This window comes from Myxocyprinus asiaticus, chromosome 35 (genome assembly GCF_019703515.2).
Source record: "Myxocyprinus asiaticus isolate MX2 ecotype Aquarium Trade chromosome 35, UBuf_Myxa_2, whole genome shotgun sequence".
Lineage (NCBI taxonomy): Eukaryota > Metazoa > Chordata > Actinopteri > Cypriniformes > Catostomidae > Myxocyprinus > Myxocyprinus asiaticus.
This window is the reverse complement of record NC_059378.1, coordinates 8048027-8067951: the sequence shown is the minus strand read 5'-3', so window position 1 is coordinate 8067951 and position 19925 is coordinate 8048027. Positions and strand designations below refer to the sequence as shown.

The 19925-nt window shown below is 35.5% G+C and overlaps 1 protein-coding gene across 1 annotated transcript in view; it reads left to right on the top strand.

The window, feature by feature from the left end:
• LOC127426203 (transcription factor E3-like) overlaps positions 1 to 18976 on the top strand; it is a 41999-nt gene extending 23023 nt beyond the window's left edge. Inside the window, exons 11-16 of the mRNA XM_051672853.1 lie at positions 570 to 665; positions 11300 to 11411; positions 11488 to 11544; positions 11645 to 11720; positions 11891 to 12038; positions 13848 to 18976. Coding sequence (XP_051528813.1) covers positions 570 to 665; positions 11300 to 11411; positions 11488 to 11544; positions 11645 to 11720; positions 11891 to 12038; positions 13848 to 14300 — 942 coding nt within the window. The 3' untranslated portion in view covers positions 14301 to 18976. The remainder of the gene's footprint in view (positions 1 to 569; positions 666 to 11299; positions 11412 to 11487; positions 11545 to 11644; positions 11721 to 11890; positions 12039 to 13847) is intronic.
• The last annotated feature ends 949 nt before the right edge of the window (positions 18977 to 19925 follow it).

Below are 19925 nucleotides of genomic sequence, written 5' to 3'. Positions count from 1 at the left end.
CACGAAGCACAATGTGAACACAACACATAATTTACTATCGTTAGCTTTCCTGGACCAGATAACATGAATCGGAAATGAAGTAGTACGTTGTCCAGTATCATGGAATGCTAAAGCAATCGTATTAGGATTCAGATCGCTGCAAGCAGAGGTGGAAGTCATCCAAATATGGGCAGAGAGGATTGTTCACTGTAATTACATATGGCCACCAGGAGATGGCACCAAGTACATGACACAGAATGGAATTGAATGAGATCTTTTTACTTATGCCTGCATGCTTTTTCAATATTTTGTTTGTTTTTAAGTATTTTTTGATGGTAACCATCAGGGTTCCCATGGTCATGGAAAACCTGAAAATATCAGTGCATTTTAAATTTATGATTTCCAGGCCTGAAAAGCAATAGGAATGAATGATAAAATTTGAAAAAGTCATAAAAATTCTTATATACAATGAATATACAATTTTCTATTTATGCTTATCTCTAAACTACTTTTGCAATCTCATGAAAAAAACATTGGTGTGGGAACCCTGAATCATTCTAAACCTTGATGTCACAATTGTATCCTCTCAGATGGATGATGTTATTGATGACATCATCAGCCTTGAGTCCAGCTTTAATGATGATATCATGTCACTGATTGATTCTGGGCTACAACTCCCAAACACGGTAAGCTGAATGATCGTCTTCATTATTGATTAACCTATCCATAACATTATAGCTGTTCCGAATTAAAGCCTCTTTGAACCCTACGTGTATTTTTGGTAAACCGCCACAAAGCATTTCTAAAAGCTAAGGAGCGATAATGTCCTGAACATAAATGTCCCCACCCCTCTTTTGAGTGAGTGCTAATCACTGCACTTATGAGGCAGGTGATAAATGGGATGCACCTCAGCAATGGACATAAACATTCGCTTCTGACACGTTACTAACACCTGCCTGGCAGGGAACTATCAGGGTGGGGACAGAAGGCACTGTGAAAGGAGAGTACATGCTGGGACATGGCACTGGATAGAAAGACCTGGTGAAATCGGCAGCAAGGAGTGGCTTGATTTAAAATGAGGATTTTAGTTTTGTTGCAGGAGCATGAAAAGAAAAGAAAAAACAAAGAGGTAAAATGATCTCTTTTGGAAATAACTAATTGTTAAGTTTTACTTTTGAAATTGTGTGGCTTTTCTTTAACATAATAGCCTTGATTATTTGAGGAATCCTGCCATGGATATCTACAGTTTTGGTTTGAGAATAATATTAATATATGTCTCATGGTAAACTGTATGAACAATTTAATTAGCATGATATAATGTAGTCACAGTATTGGATTGTTACTACATTCAGTTTGTATACTAAAAGTGGTAAAAGATTTATTCTCTGTTGATTTAAGTACATGACACAGTGTTCTTTGTAGATTTCAATATTAGTTATTATTGCTTCTACATATTTGTGCCTCTAATGAATTCATCTAACATGGGGACCAGCCAATTATGTTAAAGCCAGCAGCTGTATCACCCTGTAGCTCAAGTGGTGATGGGTTGTTCGCGAACGAGTCGGCTCTTGTAGGTGAACGTTGGGATCCGGCTCGCATATCAGAAGAGCCGAATCTATTTATAAAAACCTTTAAAAAAATAAGATATGAATAAAAGATTTAAATGAATAGAATTAACGAATTCAAAGAACGAAAAAAGAAATAAAATAATATAGGCCTAAATGCTCAAGAGCACACACATTCATTCTGACTGTCTGCTTAGACTAACAGCCTCACCTGTTGTTCCTGTCAATCAGATACGCAGTGTCAACCAATGAACCAAAGATGCGTGAGGGAGGGCGGAGCCAACTTATTACTGAATTGTTAAATTTATATGCACTTTGTTTATATACATTAAAAAAAGTTATACTTTAAATGCTCGTGTAATAGCATCCTCCTTTTTTACATTTATTTCAGTTTGTGGGATGCTGTAGTTTTGCAAATTATTTATTTTTCTTTGATATGGTGCAATATTCTATTATGCTGTTCAGATTGTATTCATTTAGAATGGTTTGATTTATATGGACTTTGTTTATATACTTTATAAGTTATACTTTAAATGCAAACAAATGCATTTTAAAATAGATTGTGGTTAAGGTAGAGTATGATTTCATTTAATAATTTAATTAGAATTGTTTTAACACCAATCATAGAAACTATTGCAAACTGTTTGACTTGAAAAAATACTAAACATTTTTTTTTTAAAGAGCCAAAAGAGCTCACTCTTTTTGGTGAGCTGAGCAGAATGAGCCGGTTCACTGAAAAGAGCTGGAATGCCCATCACTAAGCTCAAGACCGGTTGCCCACTGAAGCTAAGCAGGGTTGAGCCTGGTCAGTACCTGGATGGGAGACCTCCTGGGGAAAACTATGGTTGCTGCTGGAAGAGTATTAGGGAGGCCAGCAGGGGGTGTTCACCCTAATGCCCCAGTACAGTGATGGGATCACTATACTGTAAAAAGGCACGTCCTTTAAATGAGATGTTAAACCAAGGTCCTGACTCTCTGTGGTCATTAAGGGGGCTTTCACACTGGGCACATTTTCTGCGGTCCGATTCCGAGTGCGATTGTTCCCGGTGTTTGGGAACCAAAGCACCCAGCATTGGTCTGGTTTCACACTCACTTGATTCTGTCGAACCCCAATCCATTTGCGTTCATCTTATGTCATCACAAACTCGCTTGGAGAACACAACGCGACTCGTCATACTTTTTGTTTTTTTGTTATTTTGGTGACATTATGCACAGCAGAGTGAACCACAACTGCGTATATGTGCGCTTCATGGTGTAACAGATGTCCAGGGGAAGGCGGCTTGCTGCTACTCGCAAACGGCGTTTTTTGAGGAGACAGCTGATTGCAAGGAATTCATTTGCATCTTTGTTTACACTGCACGCTTACTCACGCTCGTGTCCAAGGTGAAGTTATCGCACAGTCATCTCCTATTATACCCTATATTTATAACCTATAATAGTATTTATATATAGTATTTATAAGGTGTATAGATAGATGTCATCATCGGCTAAAACGCATGCGCAGGTTACTTTACTTCCTGAACGAGTGCGCACCCGAGTCCGTATTGCTTTCACATTTACGTGAATCGCGCTACAGTTCCATTGCAACCGAACTCAGACCACCTCCTACAGGTAGTCTCGGGTTCGGTACCGCGGTGCGCTCCCGGTCTGCATGACAGCTTTCACATTACCAATTTTTCATGCAAACCGTGCTCTGTTTCGAACTAAACTGCCAGTGTAAAAGCACCCTAAAAATCCTAGAGCACTTCTCATAAAGAGTAGGGGTGTAACCTCGGTGTCCTGGCTAAATTCCCCCCATTGGCCCTTCTCAATTATGGCTTCCTAATAATCCCCATCCACTAATTGGCTCTATAACTCTACTCTCACCTCTCCACCAATAACTGGTGTGTGGTGAGCGTACTGGCACACTATGGCTGCAATCGCATCATCCAGGTGGATGCTGCACACTGGTGGTGGTTGAGGAGAGTCCCCTGTTCAGTGTGTAAAGCGCTTTGAGTGTAGTGTCAGAAAAGCGCTATATAAATGTAACGTTCATTCATTCATTCATTAAAATGTGTTCTAGCACAAGTAGGGATGCGCCGATCGGCTCCGATACTGACGTTTTTAACCAGATCGGGTATCAGTCCGGCGAGCCCAAACCTAATACTGTGTTAGTATGGGGTTAGAATTGTTTCTTATTAACATACAAATGGAAATAGATTCACAAATAAAAAAATGGTTCACAAATAAATTGAATGAGATCCACAAATAAATGTAAGGAGTTTTGCAGAAATAAAGTGAATTCACAAATAAGTGTGCAAATAAAAAAGTGATTTACAAATATATGTTTTAACTCCCAAACACAGCTCTGTCCAGCATTCATTTGTGGATCGCTTGCTGTGCATTTGTGAATTCTGAAACATTTCTTGTGCGAGAGCTGCAAGCAATCCACAAACAGGTGGACTCCACCCATCGTCTACTCAAGCCAATCAGATAACGGCCACATTACTCGGACCAATCGTAGCAAGTTCTATCTTCAACCAATCACGCTTCGTTTTACTATCAGGGCGGGACCAGAGTCACAGCGCTTTCATGAGCATGGAATCAAGCACATAGAGATATGCTCCAAGGCCGCAAACTCTTAAAGAAACGGATGCCATCAGAGGAATATTGTGACTTAAGGTTCGTATAATTTTCTCTCTGTTATAAACATGTGTAGTGTCTTGTTAAATGTCGACAGATTTGTAGAGTGTCTTGATCATTGGCTTTATAGCTAACCTGGCTGACTGTATGAGTCTTCTATTTTAATTCTAACCAAGTTTCTTGACTGAAACTCCTAGCTACATAATGGAAATGTATGTATGTGTCATCAACACCTTTACTCTTAATGTTACATGGCAGATCCAAACAGACACACTACTAGACACTACAAACGATCAGTAGTACAGATAGTGCCTTTATAATACATGAATCATAGATTATCTTAGGAGCACAAACCATAAATTAATACCCTATATCACACAGTGTACAAGATCTGCTATGGCATTAATTTGGTTTCACATTGTTAATGTATTTAAAAAAAAAAAAAAAAAAAAACATTTCATTGAAGTAATATTTCACAGGATTTATATTTTTAGCACTTAGTGTTATGGCAGACCAGTCCAGTGTTACTCACAAGAAATAATTACGTTCACCCTGTAAAACAATGCGTGTTTCACTTATTTATTCAGAAAGTATATGTGCTGTGAGATACAGGAGGACAATAATAATAATAATAATATTAAAAGAGTTGCGAGAATACTGGAGAACTGGTGCTGTCTGCTCCACATCAGTTTTATTATAGTTTTGGGTTTTTAAATGAGTTTTTATTTCTATTTTATATCAGTCTGTAATTCCAAATTAGTTTTAGTTTTTGTTAGTTTTCACAGTTTGTCTGTTAGTTTAGTTTTTGTTTTCTTAGTTTCAGTTTAGTTAGTTTTTATTTTAGTTATTTTAGTTTTAGTATTTTTCATAGCTGCTCAAGCAGAAGCATTTACTGGTATCATTTAAAAATGTCTAACATCATTACATTTTTCAGGGCAGTCTTGTGTTACCTCTGTCTAGTTGTATTATCATGTTTGATTTGGATTGGAAATGTTGCATACATAGGGTGAATATGGGTAAAGTGACAAAGGACATTTAAACTTTATCCCTACTGTATCCATATGAGTTTCCTTAGATGATTATAAATGTAATACATTTCTTAACTAATCTTAGGGAAGTAAACAATTAAAGGGATAGTTCACCCAACAATGAAAATTCTCTCATCATTTACTCACCCTCATGATATCCCAGATGTGTATGACTGACAGAACACAAAGTAAGATTTTTAGAAGAATATCTCAGCTCTGTAGGTCCATTCAATGCAGGTCATCATGGTAAAAACCTCGAAGCTCCAAAATGCACATAAAGGTAGCATCATTTATTACTGTAAATCTTGACATCAGCAGTCTCATTGGCGATCTTTCCTGTAGACTGCAATTGCAAGATTTATAGTGAAAAAGGAGTTACATTTTGGTCTGTTCTCACCCAAAAACCGATTAGATTTCTTCAGAAGACTTGAATTAAACCACTTATGGATTATTTTATGTTGCCTTTATGTGCTTTATGAGCTTCAAAGCTTTGGAGCCTGTTGACTTGTGTTGTATGGACCTACAGAGCTGATGTATTATTATATCTTTGCTTGTGTTCAGCAGAAGAAAGAAAGTCAAACACATCTGGGATGGCATGAAGGTGAGTAAATACTCAAAAAAAGAAAAAAAAGATTATTATTATTTTTTTACCTTTTTGAGGTTTTAAATTGATGATTTTTACATTGGGCGGCAGTGCTCATTTCATGACCACCGTTGGGAAAAGCAATGGTAAAGAAAATAACAGAAATTTGAGGTGAAATATTTGTAAATGTTACATAATGAATTATGATGTAAATGTGTTACAAAATATAAAAAACATAATTCTAAATACTTTGTAGATACTTTCTAGAGAATATTTTTTCCTCTGGGATTTGGTCAAAAGAGGGTTTTCAAAAGTCCTACTTCTCATATAAAAATTTCTTCATTTTTGCTTTTGTCTGAAGTAGAAGACATCCTCAGCTTTCTTCAAAGGTATAATGTCAGGTTTTGTGTGTTTCGATTATAATTAAAAGTGCCAAGAAATGCCCAAAACTAAAACTAAACTAAAACTGAAATGAATTCGAAATAATTTTTATTTTAGTTAGTTTTGGAGTTAAAAGTATTTGTTTAGTTTTAGTTTTTTCAAATAATTTCAGTCCCACAACTGTTTCCATCTTTTTGTGATGTGGAGCAGTGTTATTATAGTTAACGAAAATTAAAATAACTAAAACCATTTTCGTTAACCAAACTAACACTGCTCCACATCACAAAAAGTTGGAAACGGTTGTGGGACTTTTGTGCTACTGGTGGCAAGACATCACAAAGCTCCATGGCCCAATCTTGTTTGTGTAACATGTAGTTTTCTATACAGTAATGTAATTTTCTATACAGTAATGGACTCGTTTTTAACGTGTAACTGTTATTTTTCCCAATCATTTGTGCAGAATGCTCTTACCCTGACTAGGAGTATCCGTCCCAGACAACTGATACAACACCATGACGTGGCAATAAAGATGTTCATGTACAACAAAATTGAGCAAAATGCCAGCACTCCAGTTGTAATGTTCAATTCCAGTGTTTGTGTGTAAAATGTATTCAAATGTAATGTTTTTTTGAAGTTACATTCATGACAACCTGTAATTTGTAACCAAACAAATCATGCCTTTTAGCCAACAGACTTGCTTTAGTGTTAAAAAACAAAACAAAACAAAAGACCACACTCTTTAAAACCTATTAGCCTCAAAATGCTTTGATAGGCAAGGCTTAATGACTTAATGACTTAATTCTGTGGAAGTCAAAAGGAGATGTCAGTAATTATGATAGCGACTGACAGCCTCGCTTTCATTTCAGCCTCATTAGCAACATCTCCATTTTACAATGTATTCTCATATTCCACAGAAGAAACTAAATAGTACAGGGTTTTTTTAAAAACATGAGGGTGAGTAAATGACAGAATTTTCATTTTTTAAGTAAGTCAACCCAAAGACAAAGTTACGGTTTATTTCAATTTTGTATTGCACTTTCATTTTAAGACATGACATTGTAAATTAAAAGAAATCTGACGTAACAGAAAAATAAAGAATATCATATTACACATTTTAAAGGTGTCCTCTATTGGAGCTGGAACCACTGAGTTTTGGAGCAGGTGAGTGAATTGCTCAAAATTGATGGGCAGTACACATGGGAAACATCTGAAAAAGATGGCAATAACTAATGAGTCAGTTATCATTGTCAGAACATGAAGCTGTACTTTAGAAAGGGACCCCGTAATAGTACCTCCTAAAACATTCACACAAAATTCTAATGTTACCTTACAACTGCTTTTATTAAATAGATTAACATAATGTGAAACTAAATTAATGCCATAGCAGATCTTGTACACTGTGTGATATAGGGTATTAATTTATGGTTTGTGCTCCTAAGATGATCTATGATTCATGTATTATAAAGGCACTATCTGTACTACTGATCGTTTGTAGTGTCTAGTAGTGTGTCTGTTTGGATCTGCCATGTAACATTAAGAGTAAAGGTGTTGACGACACATACATACATTTCCATTATGTAGCTAGGAGTTTCAGTCAAGAAACTTTGTTAGAATTAAAATAGAAGACTCATACAGTCAGCCAGGTTAGCTATAAAGCCAATGATCAGGACACTCTACAAACTGGCAATTTTCAGCTGTCAACAAGACACTACACATGTTCATAACTGAGAAAATGATATGACCCTTAAGTCACAATATTCCTCTGATGACATCCGTTTCTTTAAGAGTTTGCGGCCTTGGAGCTTATCTCTATGTGCTTGATTCCATGCTCATGAGAGCGCTGTGACTCTGGTCCCGCCCTGATAGTAAAACGAAGCGTGATTGGTTGAAGATAGAACTTGCTACGATTGGTCCGAGTAATGTGGCCGTTATCTGATTGGCTTGAGTAGACGATGGGTGGAGTCCACCTGTTTGTGGATTGCTTGCAGCTCTCGCACAAGAAATGTTTCAGAATTCACAAATGCACAGCAAGCGATCCACAAGTGAATGCTGGACAGAGCTGTGTTTGGGAGTTAAAACATATATTTGTAAATATTTTTTTAATTTGCAAATCTCATTCTTTTTATTTGTGAATTAATTTCATTTTTGAGAAACTCTCATTCAATTTATTTGGGAACCATTTTTTTTTTATTTGTGAATCTCTTTCCATTTGTATGTTAATTAGAAACAATTCTAACCCCATATGTTAGTCATGGTAGTTACCGTCAAGCTCCAAAAATGGCATGAAAGAATCATAAAAGCACCATTAAAGTACTCCATATGACTCGTACATTTTATTTAAAGTCTCTTGAATGCATTCGATAGCTTTGTAAATCTCAGAAGGCTGCGTTTAATAAATATACAGTACTGTGCAAAAGTTTTAGGCACTTGTGAAAAATGTTCCATAATGAAGATGTCTTCAAAAAATAATGCCATAAATAGTTTTAATTTATCAATTAAGTGTCATAAAAAGTCCAGTAAACATAAAAAAGCTAAATCAATATTTGATGTGACCATTCTTGCCTTCAAAACAGCACCAATTCTCCTAGGTACACCTGGACACAGTTTTTCTTGGTTGTTGGCAGATAGGATGTTCCAAGCTTCTTGAAGAATTCACCACATTTCTTTTATCTATTTAGGCTGTCTCAGTTGCTTCTGTCTCTTGATGTAATCCCAGACTGACTTGATGTGCAATGAGAGGCTCTGTGGGGGACCTGTCATCTGTTGCAGGATCTCTGTTCCTCTGTTCTATTTGCAAATGGCATGTTTGGGAGTCTAAAATGTAAATTTCCTATTGACACTCTAAAGCTGTAGATGTAAATAATGTGAAACATCTTATGTGCCTAAGACTTTTGAACAGTACTGTATAGTCTGCATGTAAAAGAGCGGTGCTCTGTTGTGTCACACCTACAGTACATGCAGCTGATGCAGCGTTGCTGTTTTCTGCTCTCAGATCCGCGCAAAATATGTGAGCACTTCACACGAACTACACCTTAGATGTAAATGCTCAATAGTTTGGTTCGGCTATAACACGCATCAAGATCGGAAACGGAGGAGCAATTCACCAGATTTTGAATGAAAAGTATATTAAACCACTGTAGTGTAACCCACACACAGACACTCTAAAGTAACTATCTTCCTGAATTGTTCCTTCAAAATAAAAGCCCCGGGGTTTTAAAGTTAAGAGGTACCACTTTACAATAAGGTTCCATTTTTTAACCTGAGTTAAAACATGAACTAACAATGAACAATACTTTTACAGCATTTATTCATCTTAGTTGGTTAATTTCAACCTATACTAATACATTTTTACAATCAAAAGTTGTGCTTGTTAACATTAGTTAATGCACTATGAAATAGAATGAATTTACAATGAACAATTGTGTTTTTATTAAATAACATTAACAAATATTAATAAATGCTGTAACCCATGCATTGTTAATTGTTTGTTCATGATACCTAATGCATTAACTGATGTCAACGAATGGGACCTTATTGTAAAGTGTTACCAATTAAGAAATTACAGCTGAAATACATTAATATTGTATACAAAATGTATAATATTTATTAATATTATTATTATTATTATTATGAATGACAATAACAATAAAAAATAATTATAATTATATATTTTTTGTAATTGAATTACAGTAAGATTTAACTTGACTGTTCCAAAAAAATAACATGTGACTGAAAAGTGGACCGATAACATATAACAACTGAAGAGAACAAAAAAGAGGTCTTAATCCATATTTAATCCAGATACAAGTTGAAAATTGGCTTTTTTTTTTTTCTTTTTTTTTTTCTACTGAAGACTTTTGCTGGAATTACTGTTAAATTTGCTGCTGCATTATCTAGTGGACTCTTTTAAAAAATATTATTTTCTTCATAGGCAACACATTGATGTAATTTTTTTTTCCCTACTTTCTATTGATATAATGTGTAGTAAAAAAAAAATTCTTTACATATAAAAGAGTACCCCCAGTAAATTCCACACTGTGAGGTATAGATATTCTAAACTGATTAAGAAAAAAAAATGGTTTCGGATCGGTATCAGCCGATACTGAGATTTCATGTATCGTAATCGGATTGGGAAATAAAAAATGGTATCGGTGCATCCCTAAGCTAACTAAAAGTTAACTTTTATTGTGTTATGGTATCTTGTGCTCTATGATACAAGTGTATTTACTGGAAGAAAAAAAAATTCTCATAAAGGTAAAAAATGCCCCTGAAAATTCCAGTTGCCCCTATATTATTGCTACTTACTAAAAATGTTAATAGAGCACAACAGTCTGGTTCTGGAAGTAAAAATCCCATTATATTTTTCTATAGGCAAAATAATTTTTAAAGGCAACTTATAAACATTGAAAGACAGACCTACCATAAGCTCCTAGGTTTTAATCAATGGTATTTACCTCTGTTACAGCCATCAGTCTGCATTATTTCAGCTTTGTGTTTAATAGCTGAATTCCTGTTGAAGAAGTACACTACCCATAATCCTGAAGAGAAACGCTCCACCAATCCGATAATCGTGGCCAACAAAGCGTACCAAACAAACGCTGCAGCAACCGCCCTCTCGCAGGACGTACTGGGAATGACGCCTACACTCTCAAACTACTATTTGTAGATATATGAATATTTTGCAATAAAATGAAATACATTGTTTTTATACTTAATATCTGTTTTTTTAAATCAGTAGTTTTATATTTTTCCATCGTTTTTAATTCATTACATTATTCACAATGCTTCATTGGATTGTAGTTCATGTCCTCATTAAAGAATTATGTACACAGACTTTGTCAATACATTTTTGCTTCAAATCAAAATTTGTAGTGGCGTGACTACCCTCGGAGCTGGTTGCTTTGGTTTAAGGCTTAGAACTCTTTTATGGAGAATTTTATGAAATCCCTAATGGGAAAAATGAATGGGAAAAATACATTCCCAACCAAGACGACTGGAAAAATTGGGCGGGCATTGTCCTGACTCTGGTTATGACCTATTAATCTATGTGTTCTCCGCTACAAAAACAAAATCACCATATTTTTGTACCATCTTTCTTGGTGCCGTTGGATGTGTTTTTGATTTCTCTGTTGTTGTATTAGCTACCAGGCAACATTTTGGATGTCTACAACGGTCCTGGCATGGCAACCCCCACCATCACCATCAGCAACTCCTGTCCGGCGGATCTAACTAATATCAAAAGGGAATTAAATGGTAATGATTTCTTCAAGCCCTCCTCTGTTCAATTTAAATATATGGTATTGTAGTCATAATAGCTCTTAATTTTCAGAGGTAGAGGCCAGAACTCTCATGAAGGAGAGGCAGAAGAAAGATAATCATAATCTCAGTAAGTTTATAATCTAGAAACAGTCTCCACTGATATATTGTTTTTTGTATACTGTATGTTTTTGCACTGCCCATCCTGAATATAAATGTACTTTGTGCAGTTGAAAGGAGGAGAAGATTTAACATAAATGACAGAATAAAGGAACTAGGGGCTCTGATACCCAAATCCAACGATCCGTAAGTTTTCTTGTTTAAAGTTTTAGGCTACATGACATTTTTATAAATCAGTAGTTTATTTGTCATTTTTTATTTGTCAGTGTTCATTTATATTTCACACAGACATAAAAAAAACATACATTATACTTTTGATAAATGGATATTTACCTCCTTACTGGTTTAAATGGCAGGGAGATGCGTTTGAACAAAGGAACCATATTGAAGGCATCTGTTGATTATATAAGAAAACTTCAGAAAGAGCAACAGAGGGCCAAAGAGGTCGAGATGAGACAGAAGAAACTGGAGCAAGCAAACCAGGCCTTGCTGCTTCGCATACAGGTATAGGATCAACAATGACTCTGTATTACAACATAAAATCCACAATATGTGTTCTAAGAAGTTAACTTTCTTGACTGTACCCTAAAAAGGAAAGAAATAACTCATCCCTGACTGTTTCCATTGATTTTTCTCTTCTTCCACTAACTAAATACTATTATTTGAAGTATATGTAGCTCTGTGATAGTGTCTATTCTTGAAATTATGTTCTAGAGTTCTTTATTTAAATTCTCAGGTACACACACACACAAAAAAGTTTTTTCCATTTTATTTTATTTTTTATTACATTTCAATGGTATAAATGAGTTAATTTTAAATTATAAATGGTATGAAATTATAAAAAAAAAAGAAGTAAAATTTACTTTTTATAGAGATTTTAGAGTAACTTCTATTTACAAATCTGATGCAATGGTAGGTACTAGCCCTGTTGCGATTATTATTATTATTATTATTTTATTTTAGTTTTTGAATTTTTCCCAATTTGGAATGCCCAGTTCCCAATGTGCTTTTAAGTCCTCGTGGTCGCGTAGTGATTCGCCTCAGTCCGGGTGGCAGAGAACGAATCCCAGTTGCCTCGATCATCCGCGTCTGATCATCAACCCGCGCATCTTATCACATGGCTTGTTGAGCGCGTTGCCACGGAGACATAGCGCGTGTGGAGGCTTCACGCCATCCACCGCGGCAACCACGCTCAACTCACCACGCGCCCCACCGAGAACGAACCACATTATAGCGATCACGAGGAGGTTACCCCATGTGACTCTACCCTCCCTAGCAACCGGGCCAATTTGGTTACTTAGGAGACCTGGCTAAAATCACTCAGCACACCCTGGGATTCGAACTAGCGAACTCCAGGGGGGGTAGCCAGCGTCTTTACCACTGAGCTACCCAGGCCCCCTGCCCTGTTGCGATTATTAAATAATCGTACGATTATTGTGCACTTTAAGTTCCAATCACATTTTACTGTCCAAATAAGGGAATGAACGGCATGTTCCAGTGTCTAATTCAGTTGAACTCCGACCGTCTCACTGAGCTGCACTGTGGGCCGTACTGAGTGCTGCTCCTGAAGAGCGTGTGAAGGTTAACCGCTTCTGAACCAGATTTGAATTGCTGTTATATACGTGCCGTCTGCGGGGGTTTGCGCCAAACTCTAGAGAAAATATAAACAAGGATTTTAGTGAATGCAAAGCGTTCCGGTTTCACTTTTATTTAACGATAGTTCATAATATATTAATAATATAAATGGCTCCTACTGCTGGGTTCCAGCAGCAACAGTATAAATGCAAAATGGACCAAGACTAAAATTGACCAAAAAAAGAGACAGATATTTTAAGTATTTTAAAATATTTTGATTATTAAAAAATATTATTGTTAATGTCATTAACTTTTTTAAAGCCTCAAAGGAAATCATGCAAAAAATAAATATGAATAAATGACTTTTTAAGGTTTATGAAGCACACATATACATATGACAAAAGTATTACAATTTGTTTGACAATTAATCGTCATAATCGCAATTATTTGTGACAATTAATCGTCTGCCAAATTTCATAATCGTGACAGCCCTAGTAGTTACATTTACATGTACAGTATATATTAAACAGTCATATACAGTAGACTTTTAACATTTCAAACAGCCCAATCAAGCTGAATGCACGTTGTCTAATCTGTGGGACACCATCATCCTATAAAATAGGTGTAGGAAACAAGAGAAGTCTGCCAAGAACAAAAATGCTAGTCTGGAAATTGCAGTGCTGTTATATTCAGTAAAAAAGATGGATTCCAACATCCCCTGTTGTTTGTTGACCACAGGAATTAGAGATGCAAGCTCAGCTTCATGGCCTCTCTGCTTCTATGTCCCCTGGTCTGGGCTCAGACACTTCCTTCCTTCAGCAACAGCTACAGCAGGCAAACCAGTCTTTGCAGCCCATTGCTGGAGAAGGCCAACCTCAGACCCACCTCACCATGGAAGGAGCCATGGCACAGACTTCCCCATCTCCTTTTCTCACAGTACCCCCTTCTGTTTCTCCGGCTGGTGCGGCAGTCAGCGGCCCTCTTGATTTGGGTGCATTTAGCTTCGCAGAGCTGGATGACCCCACAGCCTCTGATCTCTACCCTGATGTGGGTCTCAGTGACATTCTGATGGATGAGGGCTACACGCTGTCCACTGTCAGGTCTTCAGATGCGCTCTTCTCTCCAGTGTCTCCTGGAGCCTCTAAAACCAGCAGCCGCAGAAGCAGCATGAATATGGAAGAAGACTTGTGACTGAACTGACCAGTGTGTGTGTGTGTGTGTGTGTGTGTGTGTGTGTGTGTGTGTTTGTGTGTGTTTGTGTGTGTGTGTGTGTTTGTGTGTGTGTGTGTGTGTGTGTGTGTGTGTGTGCGGGCTCTTTTTAATGCTCCATGTCTCTCAGGAGTGTCCACTATTCTAACTTATACCCCATTTCCACTGAAACAGTGCTGGTACCAGCAGAGTTAATCCCTTCAACAAAATGATTGACGAAAATGTTTTTTGATTTTGAAGACGAGCCAAAAAATTAGCATCATGTAGATAATTAAACTATTTCTTGTGATAAGAAATAAACAGCACTGCAGGATATTACCAATGCACTGTCAATGTTTTTAGAAGAAGAAATGTTTTTTTGAAAATTGTTGATTCAGATGATTTAGTCAGTCATAGTATTTAAGGGATTGCCCCGCTTGAGCTGCGTGAGCAGAAAGAGCTGAACATCGGTAAACTGAAGCTCTTATTTACTAGCAGGTTAAAGGAATATTCCGGGTTAAATACAAGTTAAGCTCAATCGACAGTATTTGTGGCATAATGTTGATTACCACAAAAATCAGTTTTGACTTGTCCCTCCTTTTCTTTAAAAAAAAAATCAAAAATCTGGGTTCCAGTGAGGCACTTACAGTTGTGGCCAAAAATATTGGCACCCTTGGTAAATATGAGCAAAGAATGCTGTGTAAAATACAGTATGTCTTTATTGTTTATCCTTTTGATCTTTCATTCAAAATATTCACAAAAATCTACCGTCAAATGGATATCAAATAATTGCAAACACACAAGTTTTATCAAAAAACAAATATTTTTGTCAAATATATGTGTGGCACAATTATTGGCACCCTTTTATTCAATACTTGGTGCAACCTTCCTTTGCCAAGATAACAGCTCTGAGTCTTCTCCTATAATTCATAATGAGGTTGGAGAACACATGGCAAGGGATCTGAGACCATTCCTCCATACAGAATCTCTACAGATCCTTCAAATTCCAAGCTCAACGCTGGTGGACTCTCCTCTTCAGTTCACCCCACAGGTTTCTATGGGGTTCAGGTCAGGGGACTGGGATAGCCATGGCAGAACCTTGATTTTGTGGTCAGTGAACCATTTTTGCGTTGATTTTGATGTTTGTTTTGGATCATTGTCCTGTTGGAATATCCAACCAGGGCCCATTGTAAGATTTCTGGCAGAGGCATTCATGTTTTGATTTTTTATCTGCTGGTATTTGATAGAGTCCATGATGCCATGTATCCGAACAAGATGTCCAGGACCTCTGGCAGAAAAACAGCCCCACAACATTAAAGATCCAGCACCACATTTAACCGTGGGCATTGGGTACTACTTCATCTCTGTGTGCGCCAAACCCATCTCTGGTGTTTTGTTTTATCTGACCATAGAAACTGGTCCTATTTGAAGTTCCAGTAGTGTCTGGCAAATTGAAGATGCTTGTTGGATGAGAGCGGAGGCTTTTTTCTTGAAACCCTTCCAAACAACTTGTAGGTGACATCTGATTGTAGTTTTGGAGACTTTCTGACCCCAAGAGCCAACTAGTGTTTTTATATAATCATAAGCTAAACATTTCTACCTTTTAAACCCGATTTAAACCTCGATTGTTTAATTTTTTTTATAAGAAAAGGAGGAACGTGTCAAAATTATTTTTTGTGGTAATCAACATCATGCTACAATTGCTGTCAGTTTAGCTTAACTTGTATTGAACCCGGAATATTCCTTTAAACTAAGTTGCGTGCTAGTCAGAATTATCTCTGGTTGTTAATAAGCCATTGCCATAATGCGCTATATGCAAAATCCTAAACTGTCTCTAAAACAGAGAAATAATAACATAGAAAATTTCATTTTTCACAAGGTCTTATACAAGATAATACATGTTTAATAAATGTTTGTTTTATTTTTTATATTTGGTAAAGGCTTCAGCTGTTACAGTTGGATACTGTGGCTTTTTTTTTTCATACTGCATATTAATAAACTATAACGTTTAACGTAAGGTTATTTTTGTTATTTACCATGACGTGCTGTTTTAGTCAGAGTAAAAATGAGTAAAATGAATGAAAATGACATGAAATATTGACTACATTTAAAGGACAGTTTCGTTAGAAAGACTAAAATTATGACAAAAGCAAAAATCTGTGTCAAAAGTTATATTTTTAGGATACCGTGGTTTTAAAAACAACCCAAAACCCAAAACAAAACCAGATGTTACAAAACTAGATCTAACTAAATTATTTTATTGATAAATATCATGTGTGAACTGATTGCTACTACTGATCATTAGACCAAAGCCAGCTTGTGATGGCTTAAAGATGCTGAATTAAATTACTTTGCAAGGTAAACAAAGGCCGCAATGCGCTATTTTGTTCGTGGTCAGTTACGTCATCATTCGTCTCTTATGTCAGTTGAAATGCGGGCCATTTCCATGAGAGGTTTGTAGATCCCCCAGCTGAGCACCGCCTCTCACCAGCATCATTTTGTTGGAAAAGGGGTATGAGATTGTCTTGTGTACAGTTATAAGTTGCTGTCGTATCTCCATTTTGTCTTTGATGTAAGGCAGGACATTTTAACATCTCTGTGTCGTGTCATATTATACAAATATTATTAGACTCTGCATTCACAGCAAATAAGTGCACGTGTATATGATTTTGGAGTGTGGAGTGAGTAGTCACCTTATAGTCACTTACTGTACCAATTCTGTTTCAGAATTGTGTTAATAGCATGGAGTGGAGTGATATTTCAAATTGCTCAACTTTAAGCAATATTATTAACCGCATATATAATTATATAATATTTTTTTAACACTGTTGGCTTCACATTCATTCAAGTGGTTGTGTATTTACTACTAACTGATTTGAAATTCAGTTTACATCATTTGATATCTTATTTGTTTATTCTTATTATTAATTAGATTTCTTTTAATGTTACATTGATAAACAAACATTTGATGGTGCAGTTCCTCATAAATCATTTTGTTTGTTTTTAGACTTGAGCTGTTTATAAGGAGACAAGCCACATAAACCATGTACAAATAGCTTTTCAGGTGTACTGTTTTTTTAAAGCTACCTCTGCCTAAAGTACATTTGGTAACAATTTACAATAAGGTTCCGTCCACTAACATTAATGCATTAGGTATCATGAACTAACAATGAACAGATATATATATATTACAGCATTTATTAATCTTTGTTAATGGTAGTTTATAAAAAATCCAATTGTTCATTTTTAATTCATGTTAGTGCATTAACTAATGTTAACTAATCCACCTTTGGTTTTAAAAATGTTACTAGGTTGAAATTAACATTAACAAAGATTAATAAATGCTCTAAAAGTATTGTTCATTGTTTGTTCATGTTAACTAATGTACTTAACTAATTTTAACAAATGGAATCTTATTGTACAGTGTTACCGTACATTTTAACCAGTAGATCCAAATTAACATTTTGTTAGATGCAGCAAAATACACGTCACTGCAAATGTAAATGTTCTGTAAATCTACCTACACATCTCTGTTGGTAGGAATAATGTTAAGCAATCTGCCAGTCAAAGCCAAATTAATTTTCTCTCTTATTAAATAGTGTAATGACACTCTCATAACTGTGCCTTTAGCATTAAGGGGAAAAACATCATTTGTTTGGTTTGTAAATATTAGAAAAAGAAAAAAGAATGCAGATGGGTCTCCAAAGTTCCTCGGTTGTTTTCTGTGAATTCTACAGCAATTGAATGTATAATATATAACTTTTAAAATATGCCATATTTTTCTGAATGTCTGAAGAACAGAAAAAGTGTTTCAAAGTTATGTGAAATCACACAGCAATAATATATATATTTTTTGACATAATTGCTGACAATAAATATATGTCCTTTGATACACACTACCGGTCAAAAGTTTTGAAACACTTGACCGAAATGTTTCTCATGATCTTAAAAATCTTTTGATCTGAAGGCGTATGCTTAAATGTTTGAAATTAGTTTTGTAGACAAAAATATAATTGTGCCACCATATTAATTTATTTCATTACAAAATTAAAATGTAATAATAAAAAATAATATTTTTTGAAATTGATGACTTTGACCAAATAATAAAGAAAAGCAGCCAATAAGTGCCCAGCATAGATGGGAACTCCTTCAATACTGTTTAAAAAGCATCCCAGGGTGATACCTCAAGAAGTTGGTTGAGAAAATGTCAAGAGTACATGTCTGCAAATTCTAGACAAAATGTGGCCACTTTGAAGATGCTAAAATATAACACCGTTTTGATTTATTTTGGATTTTGTTTAGTCACAACATAATTCCCATAGTTCCATTTATGTTATTCCATAGTTTTGATGACTTTACTATTATTCTAAAATGTGAAGAAAAAAAATTATAATAAAGAATAAGTGTTTCAAAACTTTTGTAGTATATATCAATAATTGTATCTCGGGACATATTTCCACTAATTAAAACTAAATTGCCAGCCCCTCTTTTGCTACTGTTGTTTTTTATTACCATCTTTATTATCTGGACTGATTTAAATGTGGATTGTTTTGTTCTTGATTTGTATTCTGATAAAGATTTTTCAACTTATAATAGAGAGAAACTGTATTTTTAGTAGGATTTGTCCCCTGTGTGTTGGTGGCCTTTAATTGGCTAAAATAAACTGATGAGAAAAGAGATCATGAGCATGCTTGCCTTTTTAAAAAAATCTCTTTTTTCATATTTTCATCAAGATAACCATAGGTCTGTACAACTCAATTATAATTGTTTATTAAAACAAATCTCTTGTTTTACCATGATGACATGTATATCTTCTCTATGTGGGTATGAATTTTATTTTTGTTAAATCTCAACAATCTTCACAATCTCCACAAGCACAGAGTTCTTGTACATGTACCTTATTTTATCTCAGCATTAAAAAATGTTCCAGAGGTAATCACAATGAATGCAGTTACCCCAGAAATGTAAATAGATCATTCTAGAATAGATTGTGAGATACGTTGAATTAATTCAATTAAACACTTTTTCACTCAAAATCCATGATAGTAACTACATCACAATGAAAACAATTTACAGAAGTAATTTATAATTTAATAAATACATTTTCAAAGGGGATATGAGTTTTGGCTTTGACAATTTACTGGTAGTTTTACAAATTATATTTATTTTCTGGAAGTGTTAAGAGCTGGAACATACCTCTTCATATTTTTATATTTTCTGGTTCGCATGATATAATAGTATATGGGTTGATGATATTTTCAAGCTGTTTCAGTTGTGACATGCAACAACTACTCTTAACACTATTTTAAACATGTTTTTTTGTGTGTCAAATTCATCAATAATTATAAAACATGCAGTTTTTATGACTACATGGAATATTTCTTATCCTTTAACAAATTCATTTGTCACACTGCAGGGCAGGCACGTGCAGAGGTGGTGGCTCTCTAGGGGCTCGAGCCCCAACCCTTTTGCTGAGGTGCCCCTTCAATGGAGCAGTGGCGTAGCCACAGGTGTTCCAGGGTGTGCAGATGTTACCCAAAATGAAAGCTTGTACATCCAACTGAAATTATATTTTTTACGCTTGATAATAGTATGTAGAGGTGTAAAAATGCATCAGTGTGCTGAAAC